The sequence below is a fragment of the Oryctolagus cuniculus genome, chromosome 13, assembly GCF_051225735.1.
Source record: "Oryctolagus cuniculus isolate XC-2025 breed Fujian yellow rabbit chromosome 13, ASM5122573v1, whole genome shotgun sequence".
NCBI classification, from domain to species: Eukaryota; Metazoa; Chordata; class Mammalia; order Lagomorpha; family Leporidae; genus Oryctolagus; species Oryctolagus cuniculus.
Genome location: NC_142879.1, coordinates 22,985,469 through 23,007,028, shown reverse-complemented (window position 1 = coordinate 23,007,028; position 21,560 = coordinate 22,985,469). Strand labels below are relative to the sequence as shown.

The 21,560-nt window shown below is 56.3% G+C and overlaps 1 protein-coding gene across 1 annotated transcript in view; it reads left to right on the top strand.

Moving 5' to 3' along the window:
* The window catches only part of PLXNA2 (plexin A2), a 205,654-nt gene that overhangs the window by 88,422 nt on the left and 95,672 nt on the right, over positions 1-21,560 (top strand). The window contains exon 4 of the mRNA XM_051821302.3: positions 6,422-6,556. Within this exon, the coding sequence (XP_051677262.1) occupies positions 6,422-6,556 (135 nt within the window). The remainder of the gene's footprint in view (positions 1-6,421; positions 6,557-21,560) is intronic.

Below are 21,560 nucleotides of genomic sequence, written 5' to 3'. Positions count from 1 at the left end.
CTATACACGCATCACACACAACATGTATGTATGCACACATAAACACACGTACTACGCCTGCTCCATGTACACGCATTCCACAATACCCCACACACTGCACACATATATGTGGCCATGCACATTTGCCATATACATACACACTATCCATACTACATATACAGTTGGTGTGCATATATATATAACATACATACACACCACACACTATTTACAACACAAGTATACATACCATACACTTACACACCACACATAGTGCACACTTATGCACCACACACCACATGCATATACACGTGTTCACATACGCACTGCACACATATACCCTACATGTATATGCGCCACACACACCATACATATATACATGCATACCTACATACACAACACAATAAACACACATCACATCCACATGTATGTGCCACACACTGACACCACCCACATAAACATGCAACATAACATATACTGCACACATACACATAGCATAGATATATCACACACATGAAATACCACACACACCTACGGAACCCACGTTTACATACTCTACCATATGTCAATCATGCATATACATACCATACCCGCGTGCCACACACACCACACACACACACACACATCCGCCACACAGAGTCCCGAGCAAAGTGGAATGGAACCACGTAACGAGGCTGCTTCCCGAGGGGATTTTCGGGCAGCGGGTGATCCGCTCCACTGAAATTCGTGCGGAGCCCTCAGTAACTCAGCGTCAGTCTCTTCCTCTCCAAACGCTCGGGTCTGAGAGAGCAAGTCCCCAGCCAGCCCGGCTGGAACCTTTATATTTATATCACACTTCACATTTTCCAAAGACATGCACATTTCCACTTACGCGCTCCATCGGGGGCCTCGCTTTCCCCAGGAAGCCTCCCCCAGGGCCTCTTCCAGGCCAGGTAGGGCACTGCCCCTTCCCCACACGGTCCCCTGGGTCCCCCACGCAAAGCCATCCTCACAAGCACAGCCTGCATGTTAGTGAAGGCGGCTGGATCATTTATCAGCGTCCCCAGCTCCTAACGCAGGCCCAGCTCGCAGGCAGCACGTCATAAATAAGCGGTGGACAGTACTGAAATTCATAGCTAATAACTCATTTCGTTTTCACAATATCCTTTCTGAGCTGGGAAGGACAGGAGCAGCCGCCCTTATTTGGCAGCTACAGAAACTATTATCCAAACAAGTCAAGTGTCTGCCTGAAGTCACCCAGGCAATTAAGAGAATGGGGATTGGGTCCCAGCCCTGCAGACGGGAGCCTGTGCCTCCCTCCACCTGCTGACGCCTGTCACACCGGCCTCCCTGCTACAGAGACGCCCAGAGGAAGAGTCCCCCAGCCCACTGCTTTGTAGCAGCTCTCATAAAAAATAAATAAATAAATAAAATGCCCACGACTGCCCATTCTCGTCCTACTAATAGCAAGGTGGTGAGAAGAGTTCAGAGGCTGAGTGAGGGCGCCGTAATTTGGGGTTAGAGAAACCATGAGTGCAGAAGAGTTTGGAAGGGCCTGCAGGTAGACAACTTAATTGGCTCTGCTGATTTCATTGGTGTTCCAGTAAAGAGGCCGCCATTAATTTCTGCAGAGCCCTAGCTGTGGTTTCAAGGAAAGGGATGGGCATTTGGCGCAGCAGTCAAGACACTGCTTGGGACGCCCTCATCCGATACCCGAGTGCCCGAGTTTGAGCCCCACTCCCGAGTCCTGCTCCCTGCCAGTGCGCGTCCTGGGGGGCAGCAGCGACAGCTCCAGCAGATGGGTCCCAGCCACCCACGTGGGAGAGCTGGATGGGGTTCCCTGCTCCTGGCTTCCGCCTGGGCCAGCCCCAGCTGCTGCAGGCATTTAGTGAGTGAACCCGCAGATGGAAGAGTGGCCTCTCTCTCTCTCTCTCTCCCTCCCACCCCCCGCTTCTGTGTATGTGTGTCTGCCTTTCAAATAAGTAAAAAACCTAAAAGGTAAAGCTAGAGGGGAGACACCACCAGATTGCTATTTCCTGCTCATTTGCAAAGCCTGTTCACCAGGGCAACAGGAAGGTGATCTCCCCTGGACGCTGCTTACCACCGGTGTTCCCGCCCCAAAACAGCCCTCGTCCGGAAACAAGGCCCCTGTCAATTGGGTTCTGGATGCGTCACTGGTCACTGTTCCATGTGGGCCTAGGGGTCTGAAGGAAGAGAGTGGATGGGGGAGAATTAGGACTTGCAGTCGGCCCATCTCCTGCCACTCTCTGCGTCCTCTCAAGAGTCCCATTGAGGCTGACAACCAGGGCTCCGTGGGTGACCCTGGCTCTGCATTGCTCAGCCACGTGGCTTGGGAAAGCTGCCTGACTCTCATTCCTGATCTGCAAAATGGGAAATCATAGCATTCACCTCGGGGGTCCTTGCCAGGATTAAATGTGCTGTGTTTGTTCCGTACTTCCGACTCTGCCTGCACATTGAGAAGCAAGGGAGGTGGTGGCTATTGTGAAATTCAGTTGGCGAACAGCTCCCTCTGCACATTCACCAAGTCTCTCTCACTGCCCCTGGGCAGGGCCACTTGGTGCCATGAGCAGAGGGGGTTACTGGGTGCTAGAGATCCGCCCCCCAGGCGGATGACTGTCTCATGTGGTCATCCCTTCTATTGTCAATTCTTAGTAACAGGAAGTCCCCAGTCCCCATGTGTAGCAGTGTGGGTGCACTTTGTCTTTGGCAGGCCTCATGAACCTGGCCCTCTCCTCTAGCAGACCCTCTTTCTTGTGCAACCTGCCTCTGAGCCCCATCCCAACACCCGGTGCTGCTAGCTTCTGCACACCCACTGTGGTCAAGCCTCCTGGGCGAGGAGAAACCCAGCCAGGAAAATAGGCTCGTGGCACCCGTGGCACCTGCCCCGGCCACCTTCTTCCTGTGCCCCAGCTCCAGGTTCCTCCACCAGATGCTGGGACTGCACAGCTTGGTCTGCTAGTGGCTGCTTGTGAGTTGCATTCCTGGCCTATGTCAGTGTGCTGTTGTCCTTGGGGTCACTCTTACGTGCCTTGGGGACACCAGGTTAAACACTAAGGAGAATTGTTACTTTGTGTGACTCCACAGGGTGGGTCCAGTTGGGCCCAGTTGGGTGGCTTTCAAAACCTCAGTCTTGTTTAGGGACTCCCTGACTGTCCCCTCACCACTGGCCATCCCGTGCCCAGCCAGGAGGGGGGCAACTGTCCATCCAGGACAGAAATAAGGAGGTACATGGGCTCTCACTGCAATGGGCTCTTCTCCCTCGGCCCTCCCTGGGCCAGCTGTGTCCCTCTGGGCGGGTCCCCTGGAGCTGGTTTGAGCCCCAGCACCCCACTGACTGGCACCTGGATGGAGAGGCTCCAACGCTCTGGCAGCTCTGGCCATTGTTAGAAACCTGTGACTCTCCTGAGACCGGCACTGGACAGGTGCTTCCTCCTGTGATCCAGGCAGGGAAATCGAGTCTGAGAGAGGCCACTCCCCGAAAGTGTGCTGCTGGGCAGACCTCAAGCCCAGGTAGGACAGTGTCAGGGAAGAGCAGGGTGCTCGGGTCCTCTGCCTACACCGGTGTGTGGCCCCTGTGGGGACGGCTGCACGGCTGATCTCCTGCCTTCTCGCCAGCCCCCAGCGCACCTCATTCCCCTACACCCCTGTTCTCCATTTCTCTGACCTCCCATGCATATCTTCATGGATTCCCCAAGCTTTCGGCAGACAGCATGGAGTAAGGGGTCAGGGGGGTGGTCAGTACTCCCTTGGTCAGTACTGCCCTTCTTCCCGGGGATTCAGACTGAACGAGCTAGGACAGTTTCATTCGGGTCCAGCACCAGCTACATCATCTGTTCTGGTTTGGTTTGAGCTCTGATGTTTCAGAGTTGTGTGGACTTGACACTGGCTTCTACTGGTTTGCTTAAAGATTGGGGTTGCAGACAGAGATTTTAAAAGGCTTTCTGACTAGGCCGCTCTATGGTCAGGTTTGGCCCTAACTGGTTGCAGCAGTGTGATGTTGAGTTGTCTCTAGTTGGTTCAACTCCAGTGCTAATCTGGCCTCAAGGACAGTCTCATCCCATGGACCCCAGAGGACGGGCCAGAACTGGGACATTCTTCTTCCTTCTGATTTGGTGACCAGGCCTTGCATAGCAGGTGCCACAGGCACATGGTGGGTGCCAGGGGTGCGTGGGTGCATAGTGGATACCTGGGCGCATGGTGGGTGCCTGGGGTGCGTGGGTGCATAGTGGATACCTGGGCACGTGGTGGGTGCCTGGGCATGTGGCAGGTGGCTGCTGCTGTTGGCACAGGGCAGCCAGGCTCCTGAGGCAAGGGGGCCGTGGGCCAGGCTGCAGGGAGGTCTGCTTCTGCGGCTCTGGAGCTAGGTGGCGCCTTGAGGGAGGCTCACATCTCCCTGGGGAGGAGCAGCCGTCACAGAGAGGGTGGCAGGGGCTCTGAGACCTCTGCTCTCCAGTGGGGACCCAGGCAGGAAGCTGAGCCTGAACCCCTCTTCTGGAGACAGAAAGCTGAGGACAAGCCCGCCGGAAGTCAGGACACTCAGTCTTCCCCCCAGCTCCCCTTGTAGCCCGGGACCCTTGGGGCCTGAAAGCTCCTCCATTTCCACTCAGGGTCTTACAGACACTGGGTGTGTCCACCTAAGGGAGAAGGCTGCTCTGAAAGCTAAGGAGAGCCCTTTTAACTCTGGGACCCTCTGCCAGCCAGAGACACTTGTTCTTCCTGCTTGGATCTCCGAGTAGCCTCAGCCCCTGTGACGTCATCGCTGACTCCTGGAGGATGAACACAACAGGCCACTGACCCCATCCCTGGAAGGAGGGGCCTGGTGGCAGCTGCCAAAGCCCTGACTTTGGACAGCAGGAAGCCCACCAGCTAGGCAGAAACAGGGCACGAGCAGAGCTTGGGGCAAAAGGAAGAGGCCAGCCGTTCCTTACGTGTTGCCCGTGGTTGCCGGCACCTGGGTCCACCTTTGGCGTGGTCCCTTGCTCTCGGAGCTCTCAGTGTGGTGGGAGGAATGTGCAGGGGGAGAGACAGGTGCACAGGAAAGAATGAGAAAGGGTATGAAAGAGGAGAAGGCTTCGTCTTCGAGTCCTTGGCCCTCCCTTTGATCCAACACTACACTGCCTCAGTGAGTTCACAGTTCGCGGCCCCACAACAAGAATTTCCCAGGCATTCCCTCTTCTCCACCACCACCCATGTTTCCAGGCTGTGCCGGCCCTCAGAGGGTTACAGGAGAAATACCAAACCTACCCCGGCCTTCAAAGTGCTGACGGGACCCGCGTGCGTCTGAAGCAATTAGAGAACAGTTCCAGTAGGTAGTCAATACGTGTTCGCTGGGACGTATACAATGAACAAATCAATTGATTATAATCCCAGGACAAATGTCTGTAGAAATAAAGGCATCCACAAGGGAGCAATTAATTAGCCATTAGAGAAGCTGGGGAGGCTTCCCGGAGGAGGTGGGGCTGGGTCAGGAGGGTGCTTGGACGGGCAGAGGCTGACAGAAAGCAGCTGGGGTAGGGTGTATTGATCCACTGTCACTGTTTTCCTGCCAGCCGCCACCTCTGCAGGTGACCTCAGGGACTGCTCCCTGTTGCTGTCCAGCATTCTGTACAGGGTCGGCGTGCACTCATACGTCTGGACTACATCACTGTTACTCAATCCTGGCTACCAATTCAATCTGTGGGTTGGGGGAGTGGGGGTGGTTAAACCCCAAGACCGTGGCTAGCCCCACCCATGGAGATTCTGACGAATGCATCCGGCCTTGGCACTTATCTTCTGTGAAAGTGCCCAGACAAGTCCGATGTGCCGCCAGGACGAGTGACATCCAAGTCCTGTCTGACTTATTTTCCTGGGACGGGCTCAGAGAGACGGAGCCAGCAGTCCTGGCTTACCGCATCTCACCAGCTGGATTTGAAGACTGTCGGGGCGTGTTGTGCACAGAGAAAGACTTGCCTGAGATCTGAAAATCTTGATTCTCTAGATCACCAGCTGTTTGATTTTTGGAGAATTACCCACCATCCTCCATGCTATGCACCTGATTAAGGCAAGGGTCCTACATGCAGATGTTGACAGTCCCATCCCAGCCACCAGTAAGCGAGCAGATGCGCAGGCTCACTTGCATGCCCACACATCCCACGGTGCTACAAACGTACGTAGATGCGAACGAGACTGCCACACTGAGCTGCTCAAAATCAGTCCTGAGAGCATCTGTGCACATGCAAGTTAAGCACCCTGCGCAGGAATCCCAGGCCCAGCGCTCTCGGAAAGCTTGGGAAAGCAGTCCGCTCCGTGAGGATGGGGCCAGCGGATGAGAGTGGTGCTTCTGTCTGTGGCGTAGTGGCGGGGGATGCGGGATGGTTGCCTGCGAGCGACCCGATCCCCGTCGAGGTCGGGCGCCCACGGGGAGGGCTGGGCCCACATGCTGAGGACGCCTTTGCTTCCCTTGCAGATCCGGGCGGATGGTCCTCCCCACGGCGGGGTGCAGTACGAGATGGTCTCTGTGCTCAAGGACGGGAGCCCCATCCTCAGGGACATGGCCTTCTCCATTGACCAGCGCTACCTGTACGTCATGTCGGAGAGGCAGGTGAGTGCTGACAGTGTCCCTTCTGTCCAGGGAACCCCGCGATCGTCTGTCACCTCTGTTCAGAAGCAGCTCCCTCGAACGAGAGCGAGCTCTGGGCTTGCCGCACGGGGGTCCTGTGGGAAGCAGCGGCCCTGGAGGCTTTTGCAGGGAGCCAGGGAGCGGCAGCCGGGGGGCCAGCCACTTCCCGGAGGCTTCTGTCTAGGCCACAGCCCCTGTCTCGGCGAGTGATGAACAACCCCGCAAGAACGGGCCAGACTGCACAGAGCAGCTTGGTGTGATTAGGAGGGAGATTTACTGCTCTCAGGCCCACGGAGTCTGCAGCTCAAGGGAGCCAAGGAGGTGTAAATAATCCAGGCCTCCAGGCTGGGCCCACTCCTGGGAGAGACAGATCCAAGATAGGCCCCAGAAGGAGATAAACATCTTGGCCTGAGTCTCAGCCTGGTGCAGGGTAGAGGCTGGTCAGCTCTGGGAAGCTGAAGTTTTGCCTGCAGACACGGGCAGCCCTGCAGAGCAGACTTCCGCCCTCCATGCTCTCAGGGTGTATCTGCCCTGACTGTGGGTGAGCAGAGAGCAGGCCAACGCACGCAGAGCTGTTGTTCTGGAGGGAGAAGCGGGAAGAGAGAGGATCCACGGAGATCCAGAAGGCAAGGCACAGACCTGAGCAGAGTCCACTGCGCCCACTCGGCCAGTGGCTAGCAGCTCCCCAGCAGCAGCGGTGTTCTTGTCACTTGCCCGAGCAGGATGAGGATGGCAAAGGCCAAAGCAGGAGGAGAGGCTCGTGGCTCTGTCCCAGCAGCCAAGGACGCCGAGTGGGGCCGGAGGACCAGCGAGCTTTCACAAGGGGCCTCCCCATTCCCGCGTCGTCTTTACCATATCCTGCAAGGATTCCCGCAGTCTGTGATCGGCTTCCCCCTCCCCAGAGTTCCCTCCACTGCTTTCTTTCCAAACATAAGGGATCTGAATCGAGGGATGAGGAGCGAGCTGATGGAGTGAGGCAGGGGAGAACAGGCACATGACAGCATCAAGGCAAGCAGTGATGCAGCTCTAACTGGAAAATTGCTTCTTTCGAGTAGATGACACAAATCGTATGCTAATTGCATGCAAATTACACCCAGAGCCTCTTGAACCCACCTGTCTTGCTCACCTTCTTTCATGTGGTCCCCGCAGTTGAGGCCTAAACAGGTCCAGATGGGAACTCGGTGGAGCTGGAGACAGCTCTGCTAGACCTGGAGTGGAACAGAGAGTCTTGGAAATGAACAGTGGCCCATCATCCCAATGAAATAGTCAGACATGTTTATGTGGAACAACGCACTGGAAAAATCAAAGTCAGTAGGCCGGCGCCGCGGCTCACTAGGCTAATCCTCCGCCTTGCGGCGGCGGCACACCGGGTTCTAGTCCCGGTCAGGGCGCCGGATTCTGTCCCGGTTGCCCCTCTTCCAGGCCAGCTCTCTGCTGTGGCCAGGGAGTGCAGTGGAGGATGGCCCAAGTCCTTGGGCCCTGCACCCCATGGGAGACCAGGAGAAGTACCTGGCTCCTGCCATAGATCAGCGCGGTGCGCTGGCCGCAACACGCCGGCTGTGGCGGCCATTGGAGGGTGAAGCAATGGCAAAGGAAGACCTTTCTCTCTGTCTCTCTCTCTCTCACTGTCCACTCTGCCTGTCCAAAGGGAAAAAAAAATCCAAGTCAGTGAGACTTGGTCGCTGCCATTGGTTGATTACACTCTGTTGAGGGAGAAAGACAGGTATCCAGGTAGCTATAATATTGGATTGAATTTTATAAATCATCTGCTTTTTTCTCTACTCTTTGTTTTTTAAACACAAAGGGTTTTCTTAAGCGATAAAAGTGGTAGATGTTCATCCTACAAATTCAAGCTCAGTATTGTAGAAGATAAAATAGCAATCCCACCACCTTGACATTTGGCGAATTCCACCCTGGATGCTTGGGCAGGAACACACACAGCCAGGAGGGCGGGTGGCCAGGTGTTGACCCATGTAGGTGACCAGGCCGGTGCCCTGGAGTCTGAGCTGTGTTCTCTGAGCCCAGGGAAGTGGCCAGGAAGAAGTAGCAATGGAAGTGACCAATGAGGCCTCTGTGGGACTGAGAAGGCATATCAGGGCACGTATTTTTGTTGCACCTCTTTCTCTCACATGGGATATTTTTTGAAAATGCATTCAAAATATAGCCAAAGGATAGGGGCTACTTCAGGGCTGGAGGCTGAGGAGTGGACTTCAGGGACCACACTGACCTCTTGAATCCACACCTGATGCCACCTGCCCTGGCCCAGCCAAGGGACCACATAGCTTGGGTAAGAGCATCCTCAGCTTCTGCTTCAGGGGCCCACTTGTCATTGCAATCTACACCAAACAGAAGGGGTGAGGAGCAGCTGGTCGCCATGCACAGACGTGGAGAGAATTTGAGTCAGTGCCACCGGGCTGTCTCTGCTCAAGTGAGCTATAATAGGGGAAGCTCCCTGGCCCAGGGGGAGCTGCAATCAGGAGGCAAAGCCTGGGGGCTCTGTGGTGGTGCTCTGAGGCCCGTCACCTGGATGGGCCTCACCTGTACATCCTGTAGAAATAGGTAGCTGGGTGACTTCCTGGGGCTGAGTCAGGAACAGAGCCAGGAGCAGCTCGGGAGGCCGGACCGTCAGCAGCTGGCGGGTAGCACAGGGTGTGCACAGTCACCCACGTGATGCGTGGCAGGAGAGCACTCAGGAGCCAGGGAGATGGTGCCCTGGGCCTGGGCCAGCTGTTGCTAGCATTTGGCCCTCAGAGCTTCACCCTTCTCCTTCGTAATTTACAGGAGCTGGGAGGGGCAGATGGGAGGGGACTGCAAAATGTTCTTGGAAACTGGAATTCAAAGATAGTCAGTTTTTATTTCGATACAAGAAATCTTGAAATTTGTGCGTAGTTGTTTTTTTTTTTTCCTAAGCAGCATTTTAAAGTGGACCTCTGGAAGAACCCTTATAGCAGGATTGTCCCTGAAAGCCAATACTCTGATTCATATCCCAGCTCTCGTTTTTTTAATCTTTTAAAACTTTATTTAATTTATGTGAAAGACAGAAAGAAAGGGAGAGAGAGATTTTCCATCTGCTGGCTCACTCTTTTTTTTTTTTTTTTTAAGATTTATTTATTTACTTGACAGGTAGTTACAGAGAGGCAGGGGCAGAGAAAGGGAGAGAAAGAGAGGTTTTCCATTCGCTGGTTCACTCCCCAGTTGGCCGCAATGGCCAGAGCTGCACCGATCCGGAGCCAGGAGCCAGGAGCTTCTTCTGGGTCTCCCACACAGGTATAGGGACCCAAGAACTTGGGCCATCTTCCACTGCTTTCCCAGGCCATAGAAGAGAGCTGGATCAGAAGTGGAGCAGCCGGGACTCGAACCAGTGCCCATATGGGATGCCAGCACTGCAGGTGGCGGCTTTACCTGCTACGCCACAGCACCGGCCCCTGGCCCACTCTTTAAATGCCTGTAACAGCCAGGGTTGGGCCAGGCTGCAATGGATCCCATCTCACTTTTCTGTAGCCCCGGGGCAGGTCAGGGCCAGGTGAGGCTGAGACAGTAGCTGGGATTTCTCTTCTGCCTGCCTCACCTGCCACTCCGATGCAGGTAGAATTCTGTGTAGCCCCTTTCGGCTCTCACTCTTTGTGTGCAGATGACTCAGGAGGGTGAGGCTCTTAGGGCTGATTAGGAGGACAGTAAGTGGCAGGTGGCCCCACAGCAGGCCTCAGCCTGAGCTGGGAAGCCCTGTCCGAGTCCCAGCCTCACCTCCATCTCTGGCTGACCTGGACCCCTCGCTTCCCATCTTTAAAGACAGAGATGATAAATCTAGCCCTGAAGTCTCTCCGGGATCTGAGATCCAAGATCCTGGGCCTGCAACTCCTCCCTCCGGAGAAGGTAACAGCTACAGCACAAGAAATGGGCTTGAGGTTAGAACCCAGAGAACTTGCCAAGGGAGGGGTTCACGTGGCCCTGTGTGCTATGAGCTCCTTCCCCGAAGGCTGAGGTCTCTCTCGAGGGAGCCAGAATGCTGGTTTGGTTCTGGTTACGTGTATTCCTGCTCTGAGGTCGTGTTAGTCCATTTCTGTTACTAGCACAAAATTCCTGAGGCTGGGTAACTCACAAAGAGGAGACGTCAATGCAGCTCACAGCTGAAAGGTCAAAGGGCCTGGCCCAGGCTCTGGGCAGAGCCCCCTGGCTGCATTGTGGGGTGGTGGGTGGCACCATGGAGGGAGCACACTCGCAGAGAGATTGTGTGGCGGGGGGCACCGTGGAGGGAGCACACTCGCAGAGAGATTGCATGTCAGGGGGCACCATGGAGGGAGCACACTTGCAGAGAGATTGTGTGGCGAGACAGAAACCACAGCAGCCAGGAAGTGACCAGACTCACTCTTCCGTGGCAACCCTCTTGCAGGAACCAACAAGGGTTCCACAGAACCCACATGAGTTCCTCCCAAGGGCAGTGGCCCCCATGACCTCGGCGTTTCTCATTTGCCCTCACCTCTGAAAGGTTCCCCCACTTCCCACAGCCACCACGCTGGGGACCAAGCTCTCAGCACGTGAACTCCGGGGACACGTGCGAACCAGAGCCGAACCTGGGCACTGGGCAGCTGAAGACGGCAGAGCTCTCTCAATGTGCTTTGACCTTGCAAGGCATCATGGGAACGGAGTTTCCATCACTCCACTGGGTGGCAGATCTCTGGGCAGCCTACTCTCGTGTCTGCCTTCACGCTGGCCCCAGCACGGGCCTCTCTGCTCCCAGACCCTCCCCCAAACACATGGCACCCATTACATCCTTGGGGCCACGTGAGCATAGAACCAAGTCCCTGGTCTCATTCTTTGCCTGGACAGATTTTCATCTCCCTACAGAGGTAGAACAATCCTATAGAGCCTCTCTCTCTCTCTGTCTCTCTCTCTCCCCCCTTCCCTCTCTTCCTCTTCTCTCTCTCTCTCTTTCCCTCTCTCCCTCTCTCAATCTATCAATTAAATGTAATTAAGCAATGGGACTAGTAAGAAGTTTTGGATCGTTAGTGCCACTGCCTAACAAGTCAATGTTAATGTTCTGTTAATAGAGCTACAACCGGCCAGTCCCAGGGGAACATTTGGAGCCTGATTCCCCAATCCCGTTAATTGCACAGGTGCTCCACTGAGAAGATGCTTCGCTCTTCCCTGGAAAGCACGCCCCGACTTCACCCACAGCAGATCTGCAGATGTTAGGAGCATGAGTGCAAGTGGCCCCCATACCCTCAGTGTCTAATAGAAGCCAGACGGCGAGTCCAGGGAAAATCAGGCCACGGGCCAAGTGCAAAAGCCAGCACCAAGATGAAAGGAAACTTGATAGCCCCGGTTTCCACCCAACTTGTCAGGCCGGCCACTCCCAGAAAGGGAATACAACTCCGTACTCAGGGTGGAGGGGCAAAGAGTACAGGGAGGGAAGCAATTATCCTATTTTATACTTTAATTAGTTTGAATTAGCAGAGGGAATAGAGGCATAAAATGATCCAGCGAAGGGTGAAATGGAAAAAGGGAGTCACAGTGGAGAATGGCCCCGTGCTGGCGGGACGGAGCCTTGGGAACGGCAGAGAGGCCCACGATGGGAGCGCGGGCTCAGAGCAGGTGGGGTGTACAGGCCTCTGCCTGCTCTGTCAGGGCCTGGGGCAGCAGGAGTGCACCGCGGTTAAGTGCTTACGCCCAGGAACCAACCCAGCCACCAGTCCATGGGCTCTGCGTCCTCACCTATGGCTCCGAGAGTTATTTAACTTCTCTAAACCTCAGTTTCTTCACCTGTGTTATGGGCCTGCAAACGGTAACTGGAGATTGAGAGAGCACGGTACACACAAAGGCCCTGCTGCCGGGTCGGAGGCACAGTCAGCGTTTTCAGGAAGCGGTTATGGATACTGTAACGGTCAGGAGTGTCACTGGAACTTCCCTGGGACCTCCGCGCGGTCTAGCCTCGTGTCCTCGTCTCCCAGTCTCAGGCAAAAGTCTCGGACCTGCTGTTCCCGCTGCCCCCTCCCCAGGGAGACCTGAGAAGCAGGGCAGATGACAGCCCTGGGCCGAGTCACTCCCAAATCTGGTATTTATTTTTAAAACCCAGGAATGTGCCCAGCAGACTAAACAGTCCCACTCCCCTCAGGGCACGCAGAGGCAGCCCCAGGCCCACGTGCGCTCTGGAGGTCAGAACAGGATGCATCTCTACGGAGAGCAGGGAGGGGGCCTGACCCTGGTGCGCCCCAGCCCTCCAGGCCCTGCTCGCCTGCGCCTGTGGATGCTGGGCCGAAAAGGGACCATCCAAGGGGCTCTCCATTGGTGGCCTTTCTGGATCCGTCAGTGAGTCCCAGGCTCATTGCGGAAGTAGAGGCTGTCATTGTACAGGCAGGCATGCTCAGAGCCCGGTGCTGAGTGTCCTCTGTGTGCCAGCAGCTGGCACACTGCCGTGGTTAGGTATCCCTGTGCAACCAGCCAGCCCAGACGTCAGGATGTACACCAAGCACGTGTTACGCACGCTCACCGGCTGTGTGAGTCAGGAATTCAGGTGCGCTGGGCTGGCACCAAGAGTCCAGATCATCTGGGAGTTTCTCCTCCCTCATGTGGAACCAAGTAGAGAACTAGGAGCGGGGACCAGCTGGGCCAGTTGACCAGAATGCCCGTGACAAGGCTCCTCCCAGTGCCCTGAGTTTCCTTGCAGGCCTGGTGGTCCCCAGGGTGGTTGGACTTGAACTCAGCGGCTCAGGCAGAAGTCGCAGTGCCTTGCTAGGACCTGGCTTGGGAGGCTGCAGCCACTCGAGTCTTCCCCTCGCCTCTCCACCGCGCTGCTGCCTGTCGCCTGGGTGATCCTGGGGCAAGGGGACCCTCGGGGAACCCAGGCTCCAAAAAGATGGGTGTGTGGGTCCCTGTCTGCCAGGGTCATGGGACCACTTGGCCTCAGAGCCGGGGCAGGTCCCAGAGACCAACCGGTGTGACCCCACATGGGACGTCAGGTTCAGGGACATCCCATGGACCCGTCAGCATCGGGTAGCACCCGGCATCCTGCCCCGGGGTCAGCAGGCCCAGGCAGATTTCCAAGTGCATGGGAAACAGCTTTAGAACATGCTGTCGACTTGCTATGCCGAGTGAGGTGCCCGGCAAATGTCTGTGGGCCCCACAGTGGCTCCGGCCGGCCTTTGTGGGGGTCTTATCTTAAGGGCAAAATCACACTCCCTGGAGGTTGCGCCATCAAGGGACTCCTGGGCAGTCCTCCCGGGACAAGAGCATCTTGGCTCACTCTGGAGCACCCCAGCTCCATGGTCCCCTGCAGTCAACAGGACACTGGGGGCCACCCCCTAGGGGTACGGGAGAGTGACTTTGTCACCACCCCTGTCCTTGGTCATCAGAAATACTCATGCCTGGAGTGGTCAGAAGCAGCAATGACTCTGAAAGACTGGGAAGCTGCCCTTCCCCAAAGACCTTGGGCGCCCGAAATCTCCCTCCTCCGGTAGCTGCCTGCTGGGTTGAACACCCTGTCACTTGGCTTCCCTGGAGAACTGTTTGGGTTCCTTGATTTGGAGGAGACCTCGTCCACCGCTCACCCAGATCTAGGCCCCAAGCAAGACTCCTCTTCAAAGGGGCCGCTGTGATGGGCACGGTAGTCAGTGTTCACAGGCGCCCAAAGCTACTCAACCGCCAAGCCCAGAAGGCACCGGGAGACCTTGCGGGAGGGAAGGAAGAAATGCGGGACCCACACTTGCAGATGTCCCTGCCTGTTTATTTTGACGTCTCCGTGCACATTTGTTTAGTCCGAGCACGCCGGGCATGTGTATTTTGACAAGGCAGACCGAGTCCCAGTAACAGGACACCTCCCTTCTGCCTGGGGCCCGGACCAGGGGGGCAGGGCGGAGAGTTGGGGGGGGGGGGCTTGGGGGAGAATTACAGAGTGGGCGGATTAGGGAAGTGAGGATAAGCGAATTGCTGCTGCGCTTTTGTTTTAGAATGTGTCACTTTCAATCCCAGCCTGCGATGCACATGTGTTTCTGGTTAAGGGCGCGGGACCCCAGTGTGGCCCAGGAGCTGAGCGCTCACGGGGGAGCTGTCCCCAAAGGAAGGGCTGCATCCTGCTTCCCGGGGAGGGGTGTGGGGGGCGGGTGCAGGCCCAGGGAACAGCGGGGAGAGCTGCGGCCAGGGTTTTGATTTTCCCCTTTTCTTTCCCCCATTTCAAACATCAAGGAAGACAGAGCCTGGAACTCTCTGGCTATTAATATTCGCACCGGAGCAGTTTCTTTAATAAATATTTTCACATGCGGGAAAGGAAATGCAAACCCACCCTATTAATCAGACGCTTGGCTTGCTGTGTTTAAGAGAGAAAGCGCCAGCCTCTTATTTCAAAATCCTTGAGTTTGGAAAGAAATGATTGAATACAATGCCCAGATTATGGTGCCGAAAACCTTCATTTCTCCAAGTGGGCAGGGGGCTGGAGACCTTGGCAGGGATTTGATTCCGCTTTCTAGGCAGGCCCAGCTGGAAGCCACCTCTGCAACTGAGAGGTGGGATCCGTGGGGTCTGAAACCCGGAAGGCACCCCCCCCCCCCGCCTCTCCCCACTCCATGAGATGCAAGGGAACCGAGGCCCAGAGACAACTGCCACCTTCTAGGTAAATCAAAGAAAGCATCAGGGTTCAGCGCCACGAGTCTGGTCCAGCCCCGCATTCTCTTCCCAACTTGGCAACAGTCTCACTCAGCACAGGCAGGAGAAAACACGGGTTGTATTTAAAAACTTTTAATTAAAAAAAAAATTAAAAATAAGCTAGGCCCAGGAGAGTCCCTGAAGACATTCCCAAGGGTCAAATTAAAATAGAGAAAGATTTGCATATCATTTGCATACATAGACACATTCACTCAACAGACCATTAAGTGTCTACCATGTATAATGCATAGAGCTGTCCACTGACAAGTCATTTGCATATGCAGATTGAGACAGGGGTTCTTCCTAAGTAATATTCCAGCCAAGAGTCTCTTATTAATCAGGCCTCCCCTAAAGACAGGGACCTTCTCGGTTTCTTTCTGTTTCTGTTCTCGCTCAGCAACAGCTCTCTAAAGTACGCTTCTGTGTAGAGACAGATAAACTGGAATCTGACTTTGCAGAAGAGCCGACAGAGCCCTGAGGGGCAGGCTGTGGGGCAGGGTGCTCCCAAGCAGGAAGGGGAAGGAGCAGATGGTGGTCCAAGATGAAGAGCGTGGGTTCCAGTCTCGCTGCTCACCTGGGTTCAAGTCCAAGCTCTGCCACTTACTACTGTGTGGCCTTGGGCTGGTTACTTCACCTCTCAGTTCTCAGCTGCCTCATCTATAAAGTGGGTGCAATTACGACATCTGCTTAAATTTAATTAAATGGATTAAGTGAATTAACACAGGCCATAAAAAGCACTCTGAAAAGGGCTTGGCACATGTCACTTGCTTAATAGAGGTTGGGAGCAGTAATTACAGTTGTGCGGTTGTGCCCCATCCGCTACCCCCAGGCCAAGCTCTGCAGCTCACACTCTGGGTCGGCCACACCTGAAAAAGAAACTGAGCCGCCCTGCCGGCCTCTCAGCTCTCCCGAGTCTAAGATGTGTTGAGATCTAGTGGATGCAGTGTTTTTCTTACTTTAGTTTACAAACGTGACCTCAGCGAGTCCCATGAGATAAGTGTTAGTCTCCTGGCCTGTTTTAGAGATAAGCAAACTGAAATTCAATCTGGTTAAGTCATTTGCCCAGGGCCACCAAGCTGGCGAGCTGCAGGGCTAAGCCTCTGCCCCACCCTTCCAAAGCCAGGTCCGCACTCCCAGAGCTTCCGCAGACAGCGCCCCCTGGCTGTCACTTGGTTGCAGACAGCACCTCCCCTCCACTTCCATACCTGGCTCCAAACTGAGAGCAGGAACTCCTCACCCCATGCCCTCTGAGGTTGGAGGGTGCACTGTTCAGTTTTTAAAAACTAATTCAAGGAGAGCAGTGTGCCCCAGGCCCTGCGTGCCTAGCGGGAGAGCGAGGGGAAAGCTCCCTTGTCCAGGGAAGGTACAGGGGTCGGAGGTCCTGTGTCCTCTAGGCATGGTCCCTTCTCCTGCCAACAGCAACACAGAAAGGAGTTGGGCACAGCAAGGCTGAGTGACCTGGACAAGATGCTCAGAGCCCTCTCGGGAGGCAGAATCAAAGAGGGAGGTCAGGTCTGGGAGGTGGCAGAGCCCACCCGCCCCACACTCCCAGGGCAGCCCCTTCATGGCCCCCAGCAGAGAGGTCATGGTTCCCCTGCACATTGTCCCACCCCTGCCAGGAGAGCAGGTACAGAACACGGGGTGGGGGGGGACGTCTGCCCTGGAACCTGATCCAGCCCCTCCACTGGGATTCCCGGGGTGAACCAGGCAAAGCGGGGCCAGTTCAGTCCTGGGCTCTCACGAGGGTCCCTGAGACTCCAGACAGCGCCCCGAGCTCACTGTCCTGAGTCCAACCCAGCCAATCACGGGGGCCGAGCCGTGAGGCCCAGAACCGTGCAACCTGTTCTGCAGCTCCTTCCCGGAGCTCTTCCCCACGCTCCCCGCGCTGAGTTTCGGTAATTGAATGTGTTTTATTTAGACCATAACATTTAGTGCCACTTTGGATTTCCAATTAGGCTTCAATCAGTCGCCAAGAGTCTGATCGTTCTGTTGTTTTGATCGACACAAAAGATGGCAACATCAGAGGGGCCATCGGGAAAAGTTATTCCCATTTGCTGACGACTGGTGCGGCGGCCGTGAGGCCGAGAGGCAGCTTCGGGCATCATGGGAAGTTGAGCAGAAGTCGGGGAACCTTGGAAAGAAGCACATTGTCCTGGGGTCACCCCCAGAGGGGTGTGGGGCACAGGGCGTGTGGACAGGGCTCCGGGGGGCCACGGGGAGGGGAAGGGGCTCAGGCGTGGACTGCGCCCCTGAGCGCCAGCGCCGTGCACGTGGGGTTCCCATGCCCATGGGCAGCTCACTGCTGGTCTCTTTGGTTACTCCTCAGCCAGAGAGACCAGCTGCTTTCTAGACACACACGGGGGCTTTTCTTCCTGGCGCGTGAGTGCTGCCTGCCGCTCACACGTGCTGTCTGTCAATCAGACAAGGTTTCTCCTGGGGCTGGGCCTCGGAATGAACTTGAGAATCAAACTTTGAGTGGGCGGGAGAGGGAGGTGGAGGGATGGCAGACAGGGAGACAGGGGAGTGGAAAGAGTTGCTCAGAAGGTGTAGCTGAGTGAAGGCCGACTGGAGCCTCAGTTTCCCCATTGATGAGGTGCACTTGGAACCTGTGCGGTGGCCGTGACATTCAGTGTCGTCCTTCTAGCCACGAACATGTGGCCAAGGCTGTGTGCCCTGCGTCTGCATGTGCATGTGTTTGCATGCATGTGTGTAGCTGTGTGCATGTGTGTGTTGGGGGTGGGGCTGGCTCAGATGAGACCAAACTTCAGACATTTCTGTGTGTTCAGGGGTGCACAGGGGCGGCCTCACTGGCCACGTCGCCACATGTACCCACCGTGCGCCTCCTCCTCCAGGCTTGCACTGCTTTCAGAGCCCAGCGGAGCGGAGCTCTGCCTGTTGGCCCTTTGATCTGTGTAGAGCCGGCAGCTCGGGGACCCAGCGACTCAGCCGCAGTCTCCACTCCATCATGAGCAGGCCCAAGCCTTTGCCTCTGTCTGTGCATCGGTAACTTTGCCACCTCCCCTCCAGGTGCATCCCACTGCCCACCTGGGCAGTCAGGCTGGGCTTGACATTTGCACCAGGTAGAGGAGGACTGGCTGCGTCATCAGCTGGTGGGGGCTTAGCAAACAGTCTGGGTCAGGCTCTGTGCTTCATGTGATGTCCAGTGATGGGAAAAGGGAGGTGGCAGAGGAGAGTCGGGCTAGGAAGACTGGACAGGGGAAATCGGCAGAGGGGAGAGCAACGTCTTAGCCTCTCGGCCGCCCAGTGGCTCCTCCAACAACTCTGAGAGCCCACTGTGCCTACTGATGGCATAGAGCATGTCCTCACAGTCACACACACACACACACACACACACACACACACACACAGAAATCAGACAAGCAAGCAGTGAGTACAACATGCAGCATGCTGGATGCCCATGAGAGGGCGCCACCCTCACAGCCTGTGAGTCAAGGAAGGCTTCCTGGAGGAGGCCATGCTCTAGGGGAGGGGCTCACCCAGTGGTGATAAAAAGCAAAGGAGTGTGATAGAATGATAGAGTTTGGAGATGTGAGAGCATTGAGGACATTTGGGGAATACTGTTGGAGCTGGAGGTGAAGGTTAGGAAGTGTTGACCCTGGCAAAACTTCCTTGGCACCCAGGTGTGCAGCTTCCAGGTTGGCTCAACCCCTCTCTCCCCCCATGGGGAAAGCAGCCTCAGTGTAGAGAGAAGGGGCTTCACGCTCTCCGGGCTGCTGCAGCCTCGACCCCAGGCCACGTTCTCTGAGAGCAAGCCCCCCCGTGGGCCACCAGACAGGTGGCAGCCCTGAACCACATCGTCAAGTGTGAGCCGAAGCCTGTGGTCACCACGCCCACCTGCTCTGTCCACGCCGGCTTCCGGGGACAAGGGCCCGGGCGAGAGGGCCTGTTTCCTTCAGCAGTGCCATCCCTGATGGGCCACAGAGGCCCGGCCGGGCCGAGCTGCTGCTCTCTCCTCGAGAGAAGACCCAGTGCTGGGCGCTCCGTGGCCAGTGCTCAGCAGACACTTGTTGACGGAAGGGAGGGGAAGGAGGAGGAGCGGAGAGAGTCCGTGGGAACGCAGGCAGCACAGGTGCACGCCAGGCGCTTGTCAGAGGCGATGAGACGTGCGTGCAGGTCTGTCTTGTCACTCTATTGATTTATCTGAGAGACAGAGACAAAGAACGCTCCCATCTGTGGGTTCACTCCCCTCCGTGCAGGTCCCCCCCCGGGTGGTGGCAGGAACCACGCACGTGAGCCATCAGCCGCCTCCGGGGTCGGCACTGGCAGGAAGCTGGAGTCAGGAGCCAGAGCTGGGAACTGAACGTGGGACACGGGCTTTCTAACAGCTGGCCCAAATGCCTGCTCCCTCCCCTGTCACTCTTTCGCATGGCCTGGCTTATCCTTGCTTAGCCTCAGTTTTCTCCTCTGCAAAGTGGGGATACCAGTAATACCTGCACCTACCTCAGGGGATTGCTGAGAATAAATAATAATGGATAACGAACCCCTGCAAAATGCCTGGGCCGGAGCAAGAGCCAAACCCATGGAATGGCTCCGGCTAAGCCCTGTGCTCCCTTCCCGGGTCGTTCAAGAGCTTCCTCTTTGCTACCCGGAGCCCCCACGACTAACTCGCTGCTCATTTTTCATCCGCGAGTTGGCTGCCAGTTGCTCTCTGTCTTGGGAGACAAGAATAAGGAAGGAAACAGATAAGTGTGGAGCCTCATCTGCCAAGTGTCAGCTCCTGCCATCAGCAGAGCTCTCTGTCTGCTTCTCTGGAGTGTCTGGAAAAATGGCCATGACCTTTGATGGAGGGGTTGAGCTACTCAGCTCTGGGCCCTGGGTCTCTCCGCCCGCCTGCCAGTCTGTGCCCGGCCGCCCCGCCCTGACTCTGCGGGGTGAGCGAGCCGTGCGGGGGCCTCCTGAGCCTCTCTGTTTCCATGATCAGGTTCCTACAGCCCTGTGGGCACACAGAGGAGCAGCACCCAGAGTTACAGATCCGCCCTGTTCGCTGCCTCCACCAGGGTGGGATCCCAGGGCCCCACCTCTTCTCCTGCCCTCCCCTCCCCGCCCCTTTCCCTAAGGAGCTGCACTGAGACGCAGGCCAGCAAGCAACTGCCCCAGAGTCACTCCGGGGGTCAGCAGCCCTGATTTTGCCCTTGGAGCTTTACCGGCGTCCTCTCCCTCTCACCCTTTCCCCAGCCTCCACCACTGCCGGCACACGCTCCAAGCCCGGCCACCCCTGGCCGCCAGCAGCTCTTTCTGCTTTGCTTCCTCCTTCCTCCCCGGGTGCAGCCACGTAGTCCGCTCTAGCTCTGAGCCAGCTGAGCTGAGGTGCGCAGTGCAGGGAGGTGGCACTTGAGACTGGTGACAGTTATAATGGTGACAGGGAGACAGGAGACTAACAAGTGGGTGCTGACAGGAAGGCACAGCCCAGGGGTCCCTGGGAGGCCAGCAATGAGCCAGGCAGATGCAAACAACTAGGTCTTGATTGGTTGCAGGAGCTATAGTGTAAACAGAACACGCACATGTGTGTGTGTGTGTGTGTGTGCGCGCACACACAGACATACATATGTGAGTCACACCCAAATCAGCTTCTGGGAAAAATTAGCCAGGGCAGAGTACAGCTTTCCGGCTCTCGTTTCTTGAGGTGCTGCCCTTGGACCTGGCAGAGCCCACCTCGCCTGTGTCGGGGGGGCAGCCCCTGCGTCGCCCTCAGACTGGGGGCACGGAAGTTTGAGCACTTCTCATGGAAGGTCTCTCCTTGGCCCGCGCTGTCAGCATCAATTTTCTGCAGGGAGTGATCTAACCTTCACTTACTCACTCATTTCTCTTCCCCTTAACTTCATTAGGTAAGATTTATACAGGTGCTGAATTGGAAAGGTCACCTGTCCCTGGGCCCAGGACACAGTGTGCCTGCGTCTCTTCCCAGGGGTGCGGCGGACGTGGGGAGGTGAGGGCCAGAGCCGAAGCAGAGCCCTGGCTCCCAGGAGGCCGGGCAGGCCAGTGGATGCCACAGGCTCTGAGCACACTTCCAGGTTACCTGCTCCTGGCTGGGGTGCAGAGTGGTGTGTGGGGCGTGGCAGGCTCTGGAATCTTGGCCTTGCCCTGGCTAAGCAGTGGCCTCCCCCCAGTCTCATTTGGCGCTGGTTTCCTCTTAGGTGAATTTGCCAGTGCTGGTGGAATCGACTTCACTGGGTTTCTGCAAGGATTAATGAGATGATGTGCGTGGCGCACCGAGCACGGTGCCCAGCAGGTGTACACTGAATGGTGTCTTTGAGAAGGAGCTTCAGAGGTCCTGGATGAGTCCTGGGCAGTGTCAGTGTGACTAGACCACCCCCACCCCGCACTGGAGCCC